The sequence below is a fragment of the Chiroxiphia lanceolata genome, chromosome 3, assembly GCF_009829145.1.
Source record: "Chiroxiphia lanceolata isolate bChiLan1 chromosome 3, bChiLan1.pri, whole genome shotgun sequence".
Taxonomy (NCBI): domain Eukaryota; kingdom Metazoa; phylum Chordata; class Aves; order Passeriformes; family Pipridae; genus Chiroxiphia; species Chiroxiphia lanceolata.
In genome coordinates, this window is record NC_045639.1 from 10828374 (window position 1) to 10847720 (window position 19347).

At 39.8% G+C, this 19347-nt stretch overlaps 1 protein-coding gene across 3 annotated transcripts in view; it reads right to left on the reverse strand.

The window, feature by feature from the left end:
• Nucleotides 1-19347, reverse strand: part of VPS54 (VPS54 subunit of GARP complex) — a 47564-nt gene that overhangs the window by 11647 nt on the left and 16570 nt on the right. For all 3 annotated transcript variants that reach the window (XM_032684309.1, XM_032684307.1, XM_032684308.1), the window contains 11 exons: nucleotides 16745-17130; nucleotides 12184-12310; nucleotides 11058-11165; nucleotides 9008-9063; nucleotides 7313-7409; nucleotides 6500-6837; nucleotides 4842-4971; nucleotides 4420-4601; nucleotides 3623-3735; nucleotides 2251-2314; nucleotides 167-272 (listed from right to left, as the gene is read on the reverse strand). In XM_032684309.1, coding sequence (XP_032540200.1) covers nucleotides 167-272; nucleotides 2251-2314; nucleotides 3623-3735; nucleotides 4420-4601; nucleotides 4842-4971; nucleotides 6500-6837; nucleotides 7313-7409; nucleotides 9008-9063; nucleotides 11058-11165; nucleotides 12184-12310; nucleotides 16745-17130 — 1707 coding nt within the window. The remainder of the gene's footprint in view (nucleotides 1-166; nucleotides 273-2250; nucleotides 2315-3622; nucleotides 3736-4419; nucleotides 4602-4841; nucleotides 4972-6499; nucleotides 6838-7312; nucleotides 7410-9007; nucleotides 9064-11057; nucleotides 11166-12183; nucleotides 12311-16744; nucleotides 17131-19347) is intronic.

The following is a 19347-nucleotide window of genomic DNA, read 5'->3' on the forward strand; positions in this document are numbered from 1 at the left end:
TTTAATGCCTTTGACTTAAAAGGCTTCCTTATGGCACAGTAGAAAACACAATGATTTCTAGATAATTTATATGAAATTACAAAAACCCAGGGGCATTACAGAGAGTAAGACATTTGTCCACCCTGACTGCCCCTGCTGAGCACAGGTGGTGCATCCTGAGTCATACCTTCAGTAAATCAGACAGGCGGGTCAGCATGTCAGTGGTGATGGAAGGAATGTTATCCACACACTGGCAGTACTCAAGGATTATTCTTATTAGCAGCAATACTGTCCTACAAGAGAGGAAACAGCCAAATATGTCATCTCAGGGCACAGAAGATGCTGAAAAAAAATCAAACACAGGCCAGTCATGTTGACAGAAAGCTACCCAATGCTAGAGATTATAGCATTGAATAAACCCACTAACTGATGTGAAATAGAAGTAAAATATAAAAGAAGGTATACATAAAGATAGTTATAATGAATACTCCTTCCAAAGGGAAGCGTGGGGAAAAAAAAAGTATTTTATATCAGAGAAAAATCTCTGAAAAAACATGTAATAAATTCTAAGGAGTCACAAACAGAGAAAGCAGTGAAGAAAGAAGCTGCGAAGAAATAGCACCAAATATTCAAAGATGCTGAACACCTGTAATTTCCCCTGAAGCCAGCAGGCACTGGAGAATTTGGGAGCTACTGGATGGAATTACGAAGGCTCCACACAGAGCAGGCATGCTCCTTTGAATTCAAATACATAGAAGGCAGGAAAACTGAGGCAAGATCAAATGTTCAGAGTAGATATTATAACATTTCAAAGAGTTAAATGTCTTTCTTCCTTTAGGCAGTAGAGTGCAGAGAGATGATGAAAAGTCAGCTGAAAATACACACCTGAAGAATGCTTTGCGAACATCAAGGCATTTTTGATGAATGCCTTTTATTTGATTAAATACAATGAAACTACACGTAAAAGTGTGCAGAACTGAAACAAATATTTGCACCAGGAGGCTTGCAATTGCTTCAGAGAGCTAAATGTAACAAGTTTCAAATGAGCAGAGATGGATCATCAAACACATCATATATTAGGCAAATTTTATCCCTTAAAGCAATGCTCCTACACAACCTGAAATGCTCTTTTGCAGTGATATCAGTTGGCTGCCACAGAAGTTCTCAGCTACAGCTTCTGCTTCTTATTGAACAACGATGCATCATCATGAAGCAACTCATAAAATGACAGCTGGTCCAAGACATTCTGCACATCACAACTTTTAAGTATGGGTAAATTGATGTGAGGACTCTGGGGAGTGAGATCTTCCAGGTTTTTACTCCCTCCTCAAAAAACACTTTCATGCATATTTAATGCTTAAGCCTCACAGTCTTCGGAAACACAGCACGCTTTTAAACGAAAGAAGTATGTATTGTATATTTTAAAATGTCTTTGATATAACCAGTTCTAAAAAATTACTTTCCAATTCAAAGCAACCAAGATGCCAAGAAATATCAGTGTATGCAGCTTCTGAGATGGCCCACTTCTCCTTCTGAATAAGAGAAGGAATTTTTCAGTAACGGACTCATGTATTTTGGTGCTGTTCAGCCTGGAGAAGAGGGCTCCAGGGAGACCTTACTGCAGCTTTTCAGTGGGCTTATGGGAAAGATGGGGACAAACTTCTCAGTAGGTCCTGTGGTGACAGGATGAGGAGTAATAGTTTTTTAAAGCAAAGGAGGGTAGATTCAGACTAGATATAAGGAAGGAATTTTACAATGAGGGTGGTGAAACACTGGCAGAGGCTGCCCTGAGGGTGACCCATCCCTGGAACATTCAAGGTCAGGTTGGACAGGGCACTCAGCAGCCTGGTTTAGTGGAAGGTGTCCCTGCTTACTGCAGGAGGGGTGGGCTAGATGACCTCTGAAAGTCCCTTCCATCCCAAACTATTCCAGGAGCCTATGATTTTTGCCAGAGATACTTCAACTACATAAGAAACAACTGTGTGCTACGAAGACAAACGTGTATTTTCACAATTATGTGTTTTCATGAAATAATGGAAAAAAGCATTCAAATAAAATCATAAATTTCAGCCAAGTCATTCAGAGGAAAACCAGCATTTTAATGTACAGAAGAGCTTTTATAACTGTTTGGGAACTAAAGAGAAACTAGTCTGTGAAAGGAGAGGGATTTCCAATTTAAATAAGATTGCTAAAGCTGTTAGCATTCATCACAGTTCTACTCAGAAGTTCTTGCTAACTAACCCACTGCTAAGAGAAAAGTGTGCATCTTACCCAACTGTTGCATATTTTTGTCCTTCAACAATAAGGAATTCAGCTGGCTTTCTTTCTTCAGTAGCTAGACATTTTAGCAAGACAGGAAAAGGAATGAGTTCAACCAAAAACAAGGGCAAAAAATGTTATTTATAAAAACGCAATGTTCACCTGTTAAAGTTTGAAAAAACCCACAATCAGTCTTTGGAACACTGCTCTTTTTTTTTACAATATTAATTAGACACTCGATCACCCATCATAATTATTACAATCCACAAAGTTACATTATTATATGCTGTGATTTTAGGTCAAAAATTCCACAACGTCCCACAGTCACTATGGTCTTAAAAACCCCAAGTACAACAGGTTACAAATAGAAGAAGAAAAGCAGAAAAAGTCACTAGGTTTTCTACTATACATTCTCAAGTCACTTGCTGTGTATATTAATATTTTAGCTTCAAATCACTTCTTCAGGCTTCACAGAAGCTCTTACTGATGCAGTTTTTCATGCTAAATTATCTGCCTGAAGGGAGCTGCAAATTTTAAGAGCAATGGTTGACAAATGTATTTTGGTGTTGTGTTCCATAATTGGAGAGACTATTACTAACACACTCTCTGTATCTGTTTTTTTTTATATTGCTTTTGGAAGGGTTTCTCTACGAAGACATCACTGTACTTTCTTTCTTCTAGTCTATGGCCATTTTTCTCCCCCTCTCTGTATGTTTTATTCCTCTTCTAGATATTCACACACATCCCTCACTGCAATATTGGATGAGTTTCCCCACGAGGTAAGAACACATTAAGTATTCCCATCGCACACATGGGGAAATAGGGCACGAGGAGAAAAAGTGACTTCTCTGAGGTCAAATGAGGTTTCTATGGCAAGGTAAATAATTGAATGAACATGAGTTTTCCCTTCTATGAGCAGCCACATGGCATGCTGCCTTTCATTGGAACTGGCAGATGAAGTAGTGGCAAGGAGCAAGCTTTGTTTCACACAAGGGGGGCTGAGCACATGCACGTGCTCCTCAGTCCCTGGCAATTCTTCAGTGGTTTGTTCTCGGAAAAGACCGAATTTGTGCAAAGACTGTAAGCCTCTACACTGGGAATACTTGTATAAAGAGGCAGTTCCCTCCCTGTGCTAACACTTCTGGGTGTTTTCAAGAAATAAATAAATAATTTGTCAAGGTCAGGACAAGAAGTTTCAACACCGGCAAGAGACAAAAAAAATAATAATAAAAAAAAGAAAACAGATATCAATTTCCTTCTGATGCCCCCAGAAGACAGTGAGCAAACGCAGATCAAGAGTGGCATCAGAATATGTCCATCAGCACTCACTAGCAGAATTTGCTGATAATAAATTCATTTCACAGTAGGACTGCAAGATACACACCTGCTGGTTTTTTTTCAGGGAGAGAAATTCTGCCATCTGACACTGAATCGACAAGGTCCTGAAACTCCGCGGGAACTTCAGCTTGCTTCCAGCGCTCGTTGTCCAAAAGCAGGCTGGTTATAAACACAAAAGAGAGGAGGCTGAGAAAGAAAAGCCTTGTATTGATCCTCCTCCTGCCTGTAAAAAGCCACTGTCCCAGAACATTGTGCTAGTCATCTTCATCAGAAGGAGGTGTCCAACAATGGGCAGCAACACAACAGAACAACACTGCGTTGGTCTAGAGATCTCACAGTTTGTTCATTCAACCCGTCATAGGGACCAAAAAACTACACTAGGCAATAAAGGTCTTCATGAGATCATTGTCCATGAAGTAATGTGCAAATACAATACTTCAATTTTTACAGCTTTTGATGGATGAAAGCAAATAGACTTGATGCACGTTCCCCAAGTGGTTTAGTTTTATCTTTTTTGTTTTAGAAAACAGTTGAAAGTGAATTATTCTTAAACTTCTGAGACAAAGCCATGTTGCTCTTCAATGTTAGTCTTGTGTACTTTCTGTAGCCATTACTGTCCTTAGAACAGTATCGTAGAATACAGTTTGAGGAAATCAAGTTACAAAGACAGTAAAAGTCTAAACCACTTAGAAATAATTGGGGTTTAATACAGTTTTTTCACCCCCTGCTCTTAAGTATAATAGGCTTACTAGTGCTCTAGGCAACAAAAGATTGCGTTTGGCTGGCACACAATTGACAAAATCATTCATGGAAGAACAATAAAGATCTTCTACCCAGAAATACCTTAGTTTTGTCTTTCTCTCCTCATGAAATCTATTCACAAATCTGTTGGCTTGACTCTGAAGTGCTCCTCGTAAGGACATACTCTTCTTGCCACAGATCTGCTCAGTATCTAAGATAAAGCCTTCCATCAAGCGAGAGAGAGTAACAAACTCGTTGGAATTCAGTTTCTCTAGGAAGCCATCCTATATGCAAAGAAAACCATTGTAGGGAGACAAAACACCACAAAAAAAAAAAAAAAAAGAATCAGAGATGTAAAGAAGTAACTGGTCAGCATATCTGAGGGTTACTAGTATTTTAAGAGGCACATCATTTAACCCTATATGGGACAGACAAGGTAGATCACAGTTACTGTACTCCCATCGTGAGTGCCATTTCAAAACCCTGGGAGCAAATTCCCATTAAGAATGATCCATGCTCCTTACCTTTGCTCTTGCCATGAGGAACTTGACTGAACGATCGTGGCAGATATCAGAGGCATTATAAAGTAACTCCTGAATATTGTTCGCCAGCCTGACTAGTTCCAGGTCAGTCAGCTTCATGTCATCACCGATCCTACAAGTGACAGAACCAGTAGACTGAGCATCAGTTTATAGAAAAAAACCAGTATTTCTGCACACAGATTGAAGGAGGAAAGAGCCTTGCAGCGACTGTCAAATGCAGACAGTCAATTAATCACTAAAGTCACTTTGTACATATGGGATCTTCTAAGCTGCTGTCAATGTCATGTCAGTCCCTGTAGCAAGGAAATGCATAACTACCTTTTTTTTTTTTGAATCCACATTCTAATTGCTATGAATGGTCTAAGAGGAAACTGGATACAGTCATTACCAATCCAATAAATAAAATTAACATTTACTGAGCTAAAATTTACCTAGCTCCTGTAACACTTGAGCAACACAAAGCATATGACAGATAAAATACAGCATTTATCTTCTGATGAAAGTATAAGGCCTAAAATATAGATATTGGCACTCCCCCCAACCTTACTCCACAGGCTGTCGTTCTATGAGCTCTTTAGACTTTAGGCTCTTAAGTTGGTTGTTTTTAAAAAGCTTGTACGACTTGTCTACTGTTTTGAGGTCAGCACATAGCTCAGCTCTGCCGTTCACGGCTCATGTCACTAGTGAAGATCACAATCTTCTGGTTCAGCTCAAGGGACTGACAGTATGAGAGGAGAGAGAAAACTCAGGACGCTACAGAGCAGCAACTGGGCTAACACTGTTCTGTGTATTTTTATTAGCCTGCTCCAAACACAGAGCAAAGGTGCAATAAAAAACAGAAGAGGGATAAAGCAACTTCATTTCAGAATGAAGTTATGCAACCAGCTGCAGAAACAACTTTGCTCCTCAAGAGCTCTAGCTGAGTGGTGTATTTTTAGCACATTTGGCAAACTGCTCCAGACTAGTTTGGATCCAACCTCTTTCTCTCTCCACCCTCTTCCCTGTAGCCCTGGACTCCTCTTCACCTCTTCACATTTCATTTCTCTTCCACCATAATGTATGCACAAAAGGATGCCAAAAAGTTACACCTCTGGAGTCTGGAGCACCTCAGGGCAGCACTGCTTATGGAACCAAAGCATTGAGATGGGTTTATTTATTTAACTATGCAACGACAAACGGGAGATTTTTCTCTAGAATTTATCAAGGTGTATTTCATGAAGCCAGCTAAAAAAGAAAAAAAAAAAGATAAAAAACTGCCAGAGGGAGCATGGACAGGGAACAGAGATGATTTTGCCTGCTAAAGGGACAACAATCTGTCTTTCATGTACGCTGGACTTGCACCTCTCCTGCTCTCTTCTGGCCTCCCCAGAAGAGCCTATGGAGAAGGAACAAGTGACAGTCCCTGTACCACCTACACACAGAGGTGAAAACAAGGCAAATAAATGAAACAAAGGTGAGCTGGAAGCAGTGCACTCTGATGGCAGCCTCTAGGGGCAGTGGTGGAGGTTCACTACACCTACCTAAAAAGTACTTTCCTCCAAAGTCAATTTTTGTACTGTATCATTAGAAACGACTGCCTGCACCTCACAACTTGTTCCTGCCATTGCTGCAAAGTGGAGACAGGCACCGCGTTCACTTACATCATCTCTACTCCTCCTGGAGTAACAGAAGAGGATGTTTGCTCCTTGCTGGATGAGGAATCGGTCGTGCACTCGGGTTCAGAGACTGAGTCGCTGCTGCAGGGCTCACTGTTTGGGGAGGTGTTCCTTTGAGAGGTAGTGTCAGCTGCTCCGGCCGGGAGCTCCCCTTCGCCGAACGCGTCGCTTATGAACATGCCCTCGTGGGTCAGGTAAGCCACTTCGGTGTCCACCAAGCTCTCCTTGGCAGAGTTCTTTTGTAAGGTGTCCTCCAGGTCTCTGTTTTTTTGGTTCTTGTCTAGAACCAAGAAAACCACGCTACGGATAGTATTTAACGTTGCCTGGAATAAAATATAACTTTTATTACAAAAAAACCCTATAACAAAACCCTGTGCCACAAGCTCATGCTAGGATGAGATTTTCTTTTACCCACAAAATTAAACTAAATCCTGGTTTTATTTTCTATTATATAATTAGTATTCGGACGCAGACCCATCTGTCTGATGGGAACCAATATCAGATGTTTCTGAGAATGAGGTTTCTTTCACCAATCTAACACATACAAAAGTTCTGTCCTAATCCCTAGCAGCCTAAAATAGATGTAATCATGCAAAAAGAGGTATTATCTCTTTGCCACTGCTCCCTTTGTTAGCACTAATCATTTTTGCCCTGGATGCCAATATTCACATCTCCCTCTTTCAATCAGAAGTTTGAACTCTATAAGCAAAACCAACACCTTAAGACTTCAAATGGAAAGTAACTTCATTCCCTTTCATGCCTGAACTGTGTAAAGCTCTTTGCAAATGAATGTCTTACCTTTATTCTCTTGAGGAAGATTGTGAACTTAGAAAAAATATTCTTCAGTAAATCAAACCACTGAGGAAAATTCATCATCCTCATCTGGTCTGCAAGCCTAAAAAAAGAGCAGTATTCAGCAAACAGCAACTGTTTGCTGGCCATGATGCCTACTGGCACATAAAGAAAAAAAACACATGCTCTAACCTGAATTGTAAATTGTAAATATAGGGAAAACTATACAGACTTCTATCTGGCAGAACAACAGACATTACCTGAACAACAGTCATGTAAGTGGAATGGGAAAGGAGAGATACAAAATGAGACAACACTATAAAAAAATGAAAGCTTCACATTCACCGTTTAGTTTCTTTCCCTAGGCATAATGTACTTTTCCCTGGCATAAGTATGTGTTACCAACAAGGGAGGGGGGGGTTAATAACACTTTCACAAATCATGTGGGAGGAAAACAAAAATTACAAAAAAAATTAAATGAAAATATTTTGTGTTACAAAAGCTGTGTTATTAAGCTCATTTTGTGGCATTGCAATGAGACCACTTGTGCTATTAAAGTACAAGTCAGCTGTTTGTGGCAAAGGGCAGAAAAGTCATTGACAGAACAGAAGTTAAACCCTGTAATACACAGTTAGGACCCAACAGCAGAATAGTAAACACTGGAGAATCGTGACCAAATATCCAATGTTTAAAAATGACCCTGTGCCCAGTCTTTTCCCAATCTGGACATGAATCCCATGTAGATTCTGCCACTCACTTTGCTTTATCAGCTGGACTATTTTTATTATTTTGGGGTAACACTTTGCTGAGTCAAGTGAATCATAAAGCCACGGAAAAAACAGAAGCTAGCAGGGGCCTCTGGAGCCCGGGGCCTCTGGAGCCCGGGGCCTCTGGAGCCCGGGGCCTCTGGAGCCCGGGGCCTCTGGAGCCCGGGGCCTCTGGAGCCCGGGGCCTCTGGAGCCCGGGGCCTCTGGAGCCCGGGGCCTCTGGAGCCCGGGGCCTCTGGAGCCCCTTTGGCCAAGCCCTGCTCAAGGCAGGTCCAACTAGACTGGGTTGCTCTGGGCTCTGCCCAGTTAAAGCATGACCACGTCCCAGAACACATTTCTCTGGGCCCCTATTCCAGTGTTTGACTATCCTTATAGGGAACAGATTTTTCTGGCCTTTCTCATCTTTCGTCTGGCACCCATTGCCCCTTGTCCTTCCCCTGTACACCTCTGAGAGGAGCCTGACTCCATCTCCATCTCTGCCATGGTATTTGCCTTTACTGGGCTTTGTGAGGTTCCCGACGGACCATTTCTAAGACTGAAGCTGTCTGATCTCATCTCTGGATAGTTCCTGTTCTCAATCACACAGGAGGAACTGAAACTACTGACGCATCTTAATACAAAATCCTGGATTATGACAACAGGGAATGCTTTCAAGTGGATATATATTTAAGAGATATATGCTTCATGTAGTGAGATTCACAGAATTTTATTATTTATTTTAGAGTTAAATTTAAGATAACATTAGAATCTGAATGAGAAGGGGAACACAGTATCCACACAGAGGCAGACAGAAGCAGAGGTTTAAGATGAAAAAGAAGGATAATCCTTAATTATAGCGAAATTTAAGCAAAAATTAGAACAGTAAATTTATCTATGCTAAAAAACATCCTATCCCCACCCACCACCAAAAAACAAAATCTGGCTGCATACTTACTTAACAACCACTTCTGTATCTATTTCTTCTATCTGCGATACCGTATTAACCACACACTGTCAAATTTTAAAGGGGAAAAAACAAAACAAAAGAAGATCTTAGCTTCCTTCTAACCGCTTCTGAGTTTCATAACATACACAACAATCCTCAAGTTAAATAAGGTAAAGTAAAATAACAAAATAAAGACACATTTGTATCACTTTACCAACTTGTTTCTCTACAAACAAATGACAAAAACCCCAAAAGAAACCCCCAAAAGCACCTGGTACACACAAAACTGGCCAGTTTCTTCAGGTCTCCAGAACAATCTGTTTTCATTCCAAACACATCTATTGTTTTACAGCCATTTCACTGATCTGTTTTCACACTACTTGTAAGCCCAAGGTACAAATCAACTCCATTCAGAACAAAAAAAGGGGTTTTCTCCCAAATGCCAATCAATAATCTGAATAAATGAGTCAGTAGCATGTGAATTCATCTTGCCTTTAACAAATATGTACAATCCCAGTGGTGACTGAGGGCTGCCATCTCAAGCTACATGGATTTTACCTGTGTTTTGAGTAATGGTGGTCAGTACACCTGCAGAACAACAGGTGTGTTGTTCTTCAAGAACACACTTTGTCCTTGAACTGTGTGTGAACTGTGTTCAGTGCTTACAAACCTCTGCCCTTTCACCTGCCTGGCCATAAACAGCTTCTAAAAAGCACTGACCAAAACAGCCCAACAATGCATTTGAAGAGGAAGCACATTTGAGGTGTGGGAAGGGAATAGTTTCCTTCATTAAGGAAAAGTATCCCTAAGAGATGAGACAATGGGCCACAACACAAAAGTGTTGCACAAACCACACAGAAATACTCCAATCCTATCTTATTTTCCTTATTCAACAGAAATGTACAGTCCAAGTTGATTAAACTTTACCTATTTTCAAGCAGAGGTGACACCCCAAAAAATTCAACATGACAAATATTCCCAGCAGAACACCTGCAATGTGAAGGGGATTGGGAGAGCCAATTCTGGCTTAAAACAGAAACCTTCAAATAACAATATTAAAAAAATAAATCCAAACTTCTTAAAACTAGGTTCCCAACCCAGTTCACAATGCAGCTGTGGACAGCAGACTACATACTATGAGGACAGGAGATGGCAAACCCAGCACCTATCTCCCAGTCACTTAGCTCCCAGATACAAGTCAGAGGGAGCTCACAGCACATCAGACCATAACTCTCAAAATAACTATGCATCTTTAGGGAAAAAACCCACCTCGTACACAATAGTCTCACATATGTGTGCAAACAAACAAGATGAGTAAAATTAAAAGTACCAAACACACTCAAAGTTCAGTCTGTGTTTTTGTTTGCAAACAAAAGCCGTCATGTCACTACCCAAACTAGCCCATGCATTTTCCCCCAAAGATGTAATCTGAACTTTGTTCAATTGTTGGTTTTAGCTGGTTTTCTTCATTACTTCACCTTGTTCTCTCAGAAAAAGGCAAGGGTGTTATCCAGCTTTTTAATCAAGTGCCTGTGCTAGGTCTCTGTTAACATTAAGGTAAGCAAAGTTTTCTGTAGCCTTTGCTGGGAATTCGATTCTTTCAACTGGCAAGTTCTTTGATTCTCTTTTATGTGTTTAAACCAAGAACTTGGGGAGTTTGCTTTTCAGAGGATTGGGGGTCAGGCTTTTTGGTGTGGTTTAGGGGTGTTTGTTTTGTTGTGTGGTGGTTTTGTTGTTGTTTGTTTTTTTAATGAAACATAGTGTTATAACACAACTACACTACTCAGGAGAGCCATGTGTTGAGAGAAAGGAAAATAGAGAACAACTGTAATTATACTGAGAAAACTGGGGTGTGGTTATGCTATCTACACCTTCCAAAAAGTCTTTTCTGCAAACAGACCTCTGTGCTTCTGGAAGCCCTTAGTGTCTGCAAGCTCAGCTGCTCTAAATCAGAGACCATCAGCCACCAAAAAACTTCATCAGAGCTGTTCTTAACAACTAAAAAAATAATTTGTAAGGGGTTGAGGCTTGTCAGATACATCAGAAATGTTTGGCTTACCTGTTTAATTATGTTCTTTGCAGTATTAATCATTTCATCTCCATATATTTCATAAAAATTTAGCTTCCTTTGTTTTAAAAGTCCAAAGACTAGAGATACGAGTCTTTCCTATCAAGAAAAAAGAAAATTAAAAAAACACATGAAAAATATCAAAGTGAAGACAAGAAACAATTTTAAGAAATTGCACAGCAGTAAGAAAGTTCATGTATCAAACACACAGTGAATAGCATTTAGATCAGTCCAGTACCTCGAGCCTAATTCCATGCTTTACTTCTACAAAGTTCCCTGTGGCAATATCAGCTGAGTTCCTTTCTCTCATCCCCTTTCCTGCCTGTTCCTTAGTTGGGCTCATTCACTAGGGCTTAAAAACATGGATATTTCTAATGATGAGTGAGTTTCCTTACCCTGAGCAAGACTAAGTACAGCCCAAGTGAGAGGCTGGCACACTGCAGCACAGAGGGGGGAAGAAACTATAGGGCCAAAATGGGTGTATTTCACTGCTATTGCCAATCACTACATTTTATGAAACAAGACTGAACAGTTCTTAGGGTCCAGTAATTACTGAAGAACAGTACAGGCAAAATCCAGAAAAATCTCTTCCAGGCTAGAGAGCAATCACAACAGCTTAATCTTCAAATGTTTATCATCTTCAGAGGAATGAGGAATATATATATATATACTGCAAATGAAGCATGTATTCAGGGCAGCCATAGGCTTGATATAAGCACCCATAAAAGCATAGGGAGACAAAATGAGAACAACATGCCAATATCAGCTTTCATTGCAAAACTGAAATTTTACAGCCAAGTCAATGAGAGTGTCCATGTTCTTTTCCACTTACATGCTGAGGTTCATAAAGTGAACTCAGGATACATATAACAGAGAAAAGTGAACTGATTATTTTTGAAAAACTAAAGTGGGGCTGGATGAGAGTTGAGTTTAATTAGAATTATTTAATTTTATCAAGCACAAAAATAAAGGGGTGGGGGAAGGTTTGGATGAGAAGAGAAATAGTCTAAAATTATAATGTTGCTACTAGGGACCTGAGTGAATTAGTTGGTGCTAATTAAGTATGTTAAAGATGCAAACATATTCATCAGACAGTTTATTTCAATAACAGACATACCTCTTCTAGAATCTGGCAATCATCTTCTAGGGGTCTATTTAAATCATTGCGAGCATAAGTTGAAAACTCTGCAATCATCATTTTATCTATCAGCTTTTCCAGTTCACAAAGCTGTGAGCCAAGATGCCTAAGAAAAACAGCCATTGAGATATGAGCTAAATAATCAACCTGAAAATGAATCATTAGTTCACAGCTGAAGAAAATAACCACCCAGCAGGTAATTTCCATGCAATCAACACCAGCTTAATGGGAGGCTCCAATCTTTCACTCCTCAGAGCAGCTGAAACCATGCATTTTTCAGAGACACTGTCACCTTGCACCAAAACATATGGACTTGAATATTGATGGAGGATAAAATTTGGAAGTAGGGCTTTTTTTTATTTTTTTTGGAAGGTGTGAAGTACCTCTCTGCCCAATGAAGCAAACCAGAACTAAGAATACACAGTGCTTGTCAGTATAAAGGTGTTGAAAAGAAAGAATACTTCTTTTGCTTGTTGAGTTCCTCAGCTCATCAGTCCATAAGTTCTTCTGATTCAAACATCTGAGTTTTTGATGTGGTTACACATTAAATTCACATGACTGAGATGCAGTAATAGCATTACGTGGCAGGATGGCTTTCAGAAAACACAGAAGAGTTTTTAAATTTTCAATTTTTATGCTACTCTAAACAAAAAACGGTTTTCCATGTACTGGAGATTTTAAACCATATTTTGCAGACTGTTTTCATACAGAATCACGAGGGAATTTCTCACATCAGAAATATCAACCACTCTTTAAAAGTTGTGCAGCTAGAGAAATTTCTAGCAAAGTAAAACTAAAAGTGGGAACTTGAGAGATGTCAAACACTCCAGGCTTTTCAACTTCCCCTGACAGCTGGGAACAAATATCTGTAAAAATTAGACTGCTTTTTTTTTTTTAAACAAAAACAAACAAACAAGACACTTTACCAGTAAGAATTAGCAGAAACTGTGATATTTTAGATAAAGAACCTGGATACAAAATAAGGAGGATGAACATGGCTTTAATTCAGTGCTGGTGTAGCTGGACCATTAGATCATGTAGTTCATGACTCCCTGGTATCTCCTCCCTGCAGAAACCTACATGGCCAGTACTGAGTTGAAGTCAATGAATCTTGCTGGATCTGGAGTTGAGCAGACTAATTTTTTGTCATTTCAAGACGATCAGGGACGTGCCTGCTTTTGAAATTGTTATTCAATGATTCATCCGAATGGACAAAGCAGATACATTTCAAATATTTAATTTAAGCAAAAATAGCCTCTAGAAAATCCAAGCCAGTTGCATCACGGACATTTCAAAACAAACACAACAGCAAAACCCCCTAACAATTATTATTTGTAACACAATAACTGGAGTCTCAAAACCTACTGTAGGACTAATACCCACGGCACAAAGGCTCTTGGGAAAGCATGAAGATGCTCTTTGGTACATTATTTCTGTAACTGTGCTTAACTGCACTGAAACACAACATAACCTGCCCTCTCCAAACCCAGGTATGGAAACATCCAACTAGAGTTCCCAGCACTTGCTCTCACCCTTTGCCCATGATATTCTAGTCCCTAACAGCAACAGAAATGCCCCCAGCCTGAAACATGCAGAAACAAGTCAAACCTTAAGTCACACTCCAGCAAAACACCTTGGCAATTATCTCTTAACAGGTCCCAGATCCCTTCAGTGAGTACTGAATATGACAACTCTGTGATACAAAATTATGACTGCAGGGCAAAACTCCATTTAAAATACACAAAAGAGAACTACTTTTCATGTACCTGGGTTTTACTGTGCAAAAAAGTATAAAAGTGTGGTTTGCCAGCATACCTGTGCAAAAAAAAATAAAACCACTGTATCTCCATCACCCCAACAAGGACTGTGAAAACAATACAGAAAGTGGTAGAACAGATTTGAAATTTAGTTAACTCATTAGTTTGGGGGGTTTTCGGTAAAATTAAAAAGATAAACTTGAAAAGGTTGGAGTTCTAAAACTTTAATTGTATCCCAGAGTAGTAGCAAGCAGTTACAACTGACACATATATAATTAGGGATATTAACCTAGATTAAAGACACCAATTTATTACTTCACAGAACCATTAAGGTTCTTTCATTTTTTCCTACAACTAGAAGCAAACCACATTTTTTTCTGCATATAGTATGACAAGAGAAAAATTATTGTCTATGGATGATCTGAGTAGTTTTCTTACTGTTTTATATTAAAAGACATGACTCAATTTAAAGCTGTCTGTTCAAAAGCAAATTCTAAAAGCTGCCATAACAACACTAAAGCAACAAGTTGTTTGGTGTTTTTTTTAATCAGATATAAATTATTTATGAAAAAAGACAGTAATTATTCTTTAAAAATGAGATAGTGATTTAGAAGTTCATCTCTTCTTAGAACAAACCAGGTATTTAACTCACTTGACAACTGCAGCAGTCTTGCTCAGAACAAAGCAAGAAGATCCCTTTGGTATTTCTTGGGAAAAGCTGAAGTATATGTTCTTGCCATCAACTGAGATTTTTAAAAATTTTACTTATTTTTTGAAACACAACATTCTACTCAGAAGTTTTAGCAAGATCTCCATCTTTCCATTGCACATTATTTTTCCACACAAGCTATATATATATGTAGACAGCCCACTAAGAGATTTGGGAATTGTGCTGGGAACTTCTTAACTGCACTTGCATGTCTGGTGGGGCAATGGACTTAGGCTGCCCTTAACTCACCTTTCCGAGTCTTCGCTATCCAAAGCAGTGGGGACATTTCCCACTCACATCACTATTTGTAACTCTATCAAAAAAAAAAAAACCCAGCTAAGCTTTATTCATAGAAATTATTCCTTACAGACAAGATGAATATCTACCTGCAAATATGTTCCACGTCTGAGGGTAATTTTAAAATATGGCACATTTTTGGGACATCATGTATATCAACCACAGTGACAACAGAACTGCACTCCCTGCTGACAGAGCACCCAGGTTACTCAACTGCAAAACACAACTAATTCTGACTGATGTTGTCACAGGGTTGTAGAAGTACATTGACTATCATCAAGATCAATACAAATGGGACTGAGTCACAGTCTATGCACCATAATCAAGTGGTTGAGAATAGGAACCCTAAAGGGGACAGAAACTGTACTGAGGTGTCTGAAGAGGGACAATCTACACTTTTTGGATGGTCTGTTTCTAGGTTTTTTAGAGAAGCACTAACAGCTTCCAGTAACTTTCGCCCCAACAGTTTATTAGCTCTTTAAATTAATTTTTTCATTTTTTTTTAATTTGTAACTACTTTTCCCAAGATCTTTTCTACATAAAATTTTAGTTTTCCAAACCTGCTGGAAGGGTGTTAGAAGAGGAGCTTTGACAGAACAGATGGACAAGAGCAGTAACCATAAAAACTTGTCAATATTCCTGTTACAGTCATTGAGCAACAACCATGCTTTTATTATGCAAGCTGAGGACCACCAGGCTGCAGGAACCACGTAACCTCGAAACAAACCACCCCCTCACCCAGCATAAATTTAAAAAATCTAAGCATACAGCTCCTCAGCTGACTGATACAAGCCTTGAGCTGATTTAACCACACACTATTTCTGCCAGCACCACACCACACTAGCAGCTTTGCCCGCAATATTTTTAAACTGTGATGGTTGTGATGGCTTATTTTACATCAGCTAAAAGAATTCTACTGTGTCAATACTCTTGCATATGACAGAGGACCTTGCCCAGTGCAGTGGCATCTCCCAGAGGAGCTCTAAGTATCTACTACTAACAGATTCCATCACATTCCCATTACTGTAGCAAACATGGGTAAAAAAGCAGCAGCAACAGCAGCAGCCTGGGCAGCACCTCCTCACTGTTTCTTCCCTTTGCAACTTGAGCAGCTCACAGAATTGGACTTCCTCAGTCAAATGGAGCAAGAGAAAACACTCCTGGCCACAGGAGCAGATATGGCTGAACACATCCCATCTGACCAGCTGTCAACCTCAGATCACATTTTGAGCCGCTGCTTGACAGTTTTGCACTGGCTTCTGCTTGCAAAGCTCCTTCCAGCACAAGCTCAGGCTGGGGCTGACCCACCTGACACATGGTCCGTGCATATTCCCCTAACACCACAAGCCCAGATCAGTCACTAAAGATGCAGGCCTGGAGCACATCTGTGTATCAAAGACCCCACCTCTGGGGTGCTACATCCATGAGGATTGCAGACCCCCACGTGGAAAAAACCCTCTCAGCTGTGGGCTACAAGCCGTGCACGATGAGAGTCCAGCCACAGCTCACCTCTCATCTTTGCACCCCTAAAACATCTGTAAACAAGAATGCAGTAAAAAGCATCTAGATGTTAAAAGTTCACCCCACTTAAAAAAAAAAAAAAAAATCATCAGGCATTAGTCACACTGCTTATGCCACACTTACATTTTGTACCTTTTGTACTATGTCCTCTAAGAATGAATGAACAAAGGTAGAACAAACCCCTTCGGCCCACAGAACGTGCTCAACACATTCCAGCTCTACTTGCATTTTATTCATTTCCTAGATGGTTACCTACCGGAAACTGTGAATACCTTGAAGCTCTTGCTGTAACACCTCCTGTGTTGTTGCTATTAAGTCCAAAGCTCCAACAAACTCAGAAGTGGATAGCAGCAACTGTACTGTGGGCTGTGTTTGGTGTACAGTAGCCATTAACTTCAATTTATTGTATGCTTTTATACAGTTATTTCTGGTGAGTGACAGTCTGAGAACTCTGAGTGATCCTTCACACATTACTTTATCAATTTTAGAGATTTTCTCTCTAAGCAATTTTACAGCCTGGGAGGTTTTCCTGAGGTAGTCCTGCAACTCATGCTGAGAGGTCATTGCATGAAAAAATGCTTCTGAGCGCAGAGAAATCTGATGAGCAATATTGACTTCCACAATGTCCAGGTAATGGCTCAGCTAGAAAGAGCAGGGAAGAGGAAAAATGAACACTGTTGTTATGACTTTGAAGTTTTATCACCATGCAAATACACTTTCAGGGTATTTGTCTTATTGTATCATGAAGAAATTTTGCTCATAAAAACTAAACCTCTTTGTCATATTAGCAAGCAAACAACTATCCATTGTGGTTTAATAATTTCTTTGTAAAGGAACTCAAAATCACTTTGGGAAGGCTGATTTGATGCTTCTCCTGCTTGAAAATAACAAAGTTAGAAAAGCAAATAACTCTAAAATACCCAAACTTTTGTAACACATGGTTGCACACTGGCTCTGTTAGAATATGGACAATAACCAGGAGACTGCTCTGGAATACTGGCTTGCAACCAACAACAGTATACACATGCAAATATTCTATGTCTAATTTGTGCCACTGAAGCTGCTAAAGGTGTAGCTGACTCTACTTGATGACATGCCATTGGAATGGCTCTGCTTATTTCAAGAGCTGTAGTACCTTCTGGGTAGAAAAATCTCCAGGATACCTTTGGCTCTGGTTTGCTTTTTTGCCAACCAGTAGGAGTTAGTAGCAAGCATATTTCCTGTGTGCTGGCACTGTGAGATTCCCAGGGACAGACTACACCTACATGTTCAGAACCTGAAATTCCAATTCTCTATGTTGAACAGTTACCAGACCACTGGCTTGTCCCGATTATTTGACCTGCAAAAGTTCTGTGTTCTGGCTGATGCTGAATATGCAAACTCAAAGGACTGAGGCATTAGGATGCTTGTCTGAATGCTAATACTCAGATGACCTGGTTTCTAAGAGATGCCAAGCATTCAAACCTCATCCTGAATTTCAAAAGGCCCATCCAGAGATGGAAAGGAAATCGCCTGGACAATGTTTCCTTGTTAACAGTTATTTTCATGCATTTTCTGTGGATACACTAGGGATTTATACAATATGCAAACCCATCTTTTTTTGTGCATATGTTTAATCAAAAGCATCCTCCACCAACCACCTGTGACACATGTAGCCACAGGAAAAATGGAGACACAGGGATCAGAGAAGGGGCTATTTATGTGATTGTACCAACCAGATGTCCCAGGTCCTTTCACTATGCTAAATGAAGTAGAAAAACCAGAACAAAATGATAGTACCTGCCTCAGAGAGTTTACAGTCCCAATGTAGGGCAACACATGGAAGGAGGTAAGGAAGAGAAAAACATCATGGGGAAATTGTTGAAGTAGATCAGCAGCAGCTCAAAAGCACCAACAGCCTAAGGAGGTGTGCTTAAGGCACTGTTTTCAAAATCCTGCTGAAACACAGTGCCTGGAGCTAAGGACAATTATGGCAGCAGGGTGCATATTTACATGTGGTAAGTGTAAACCTCATGCAGTTCAGTCTTTACAAAGTAAAACAAAAAATTTGGGCTCATTTCAGTAATATGAAGCAGTGTAATAATTTGTTTGTTAGGCAATTGGCTTTGGAGGCAACAGAACAGTTTTGTGCTATTTGTATCACCTCTCTCCAAAGCAGCTTGGCTCGTGGCTATTCGAAGCCTAATTTTCACTCCTCTGAGGGCTCTGAGTCTCCTTCACTCAAAGTCCTTCTTGAGTGTCCATCCTGCTGCTACCAGGAACACTTTGGAAGTTTAAAACACATGCCAGACACTGCTTTTTCATATTCAGATGGCAGCTGCCTCAGGAAACTCTAAAGTATTCCTCCAACTTTAGGTGTGGAGGACAACTTGATGAGTTGGCCTCCAGCAGAGCTTGTCTCTTCCTCCTGACCTGGCAGGAGTGCAGGAAGACTAACTCCTGGAAATTTGGAAACACTTTCCAGAGGATCTCATGTTATTTTTTCTTAACATACCTCACTATTTTTTTTCCCCTAGCTCCCAATAGCTTTGGTAGATTAAACAGAAGGAAAAATTAAAGTTAGAAAACAGACTCCACAATTATGCAGATTTTCTAAATGCATTTTATGGGTATTTGTACCATAAAGATGATTCATTATGAGATTTTCTACAGTGTGACTACATAACTAACAAAAAAAAAATTAAAAAAGACCAAGTAAAGACTTCTCTTTCCAATATGAAAGAAACAGCTCTGCTTTCATGCTCTCCTTTGTGAAATGCAAAAATAGATCAGTGCAGATGCCATGACAACTAATGTAAGAGGAATCTCCTAAAATACAAAACCCATAGGATTTAGTATTGCTTTTAGCATAGAAACCAC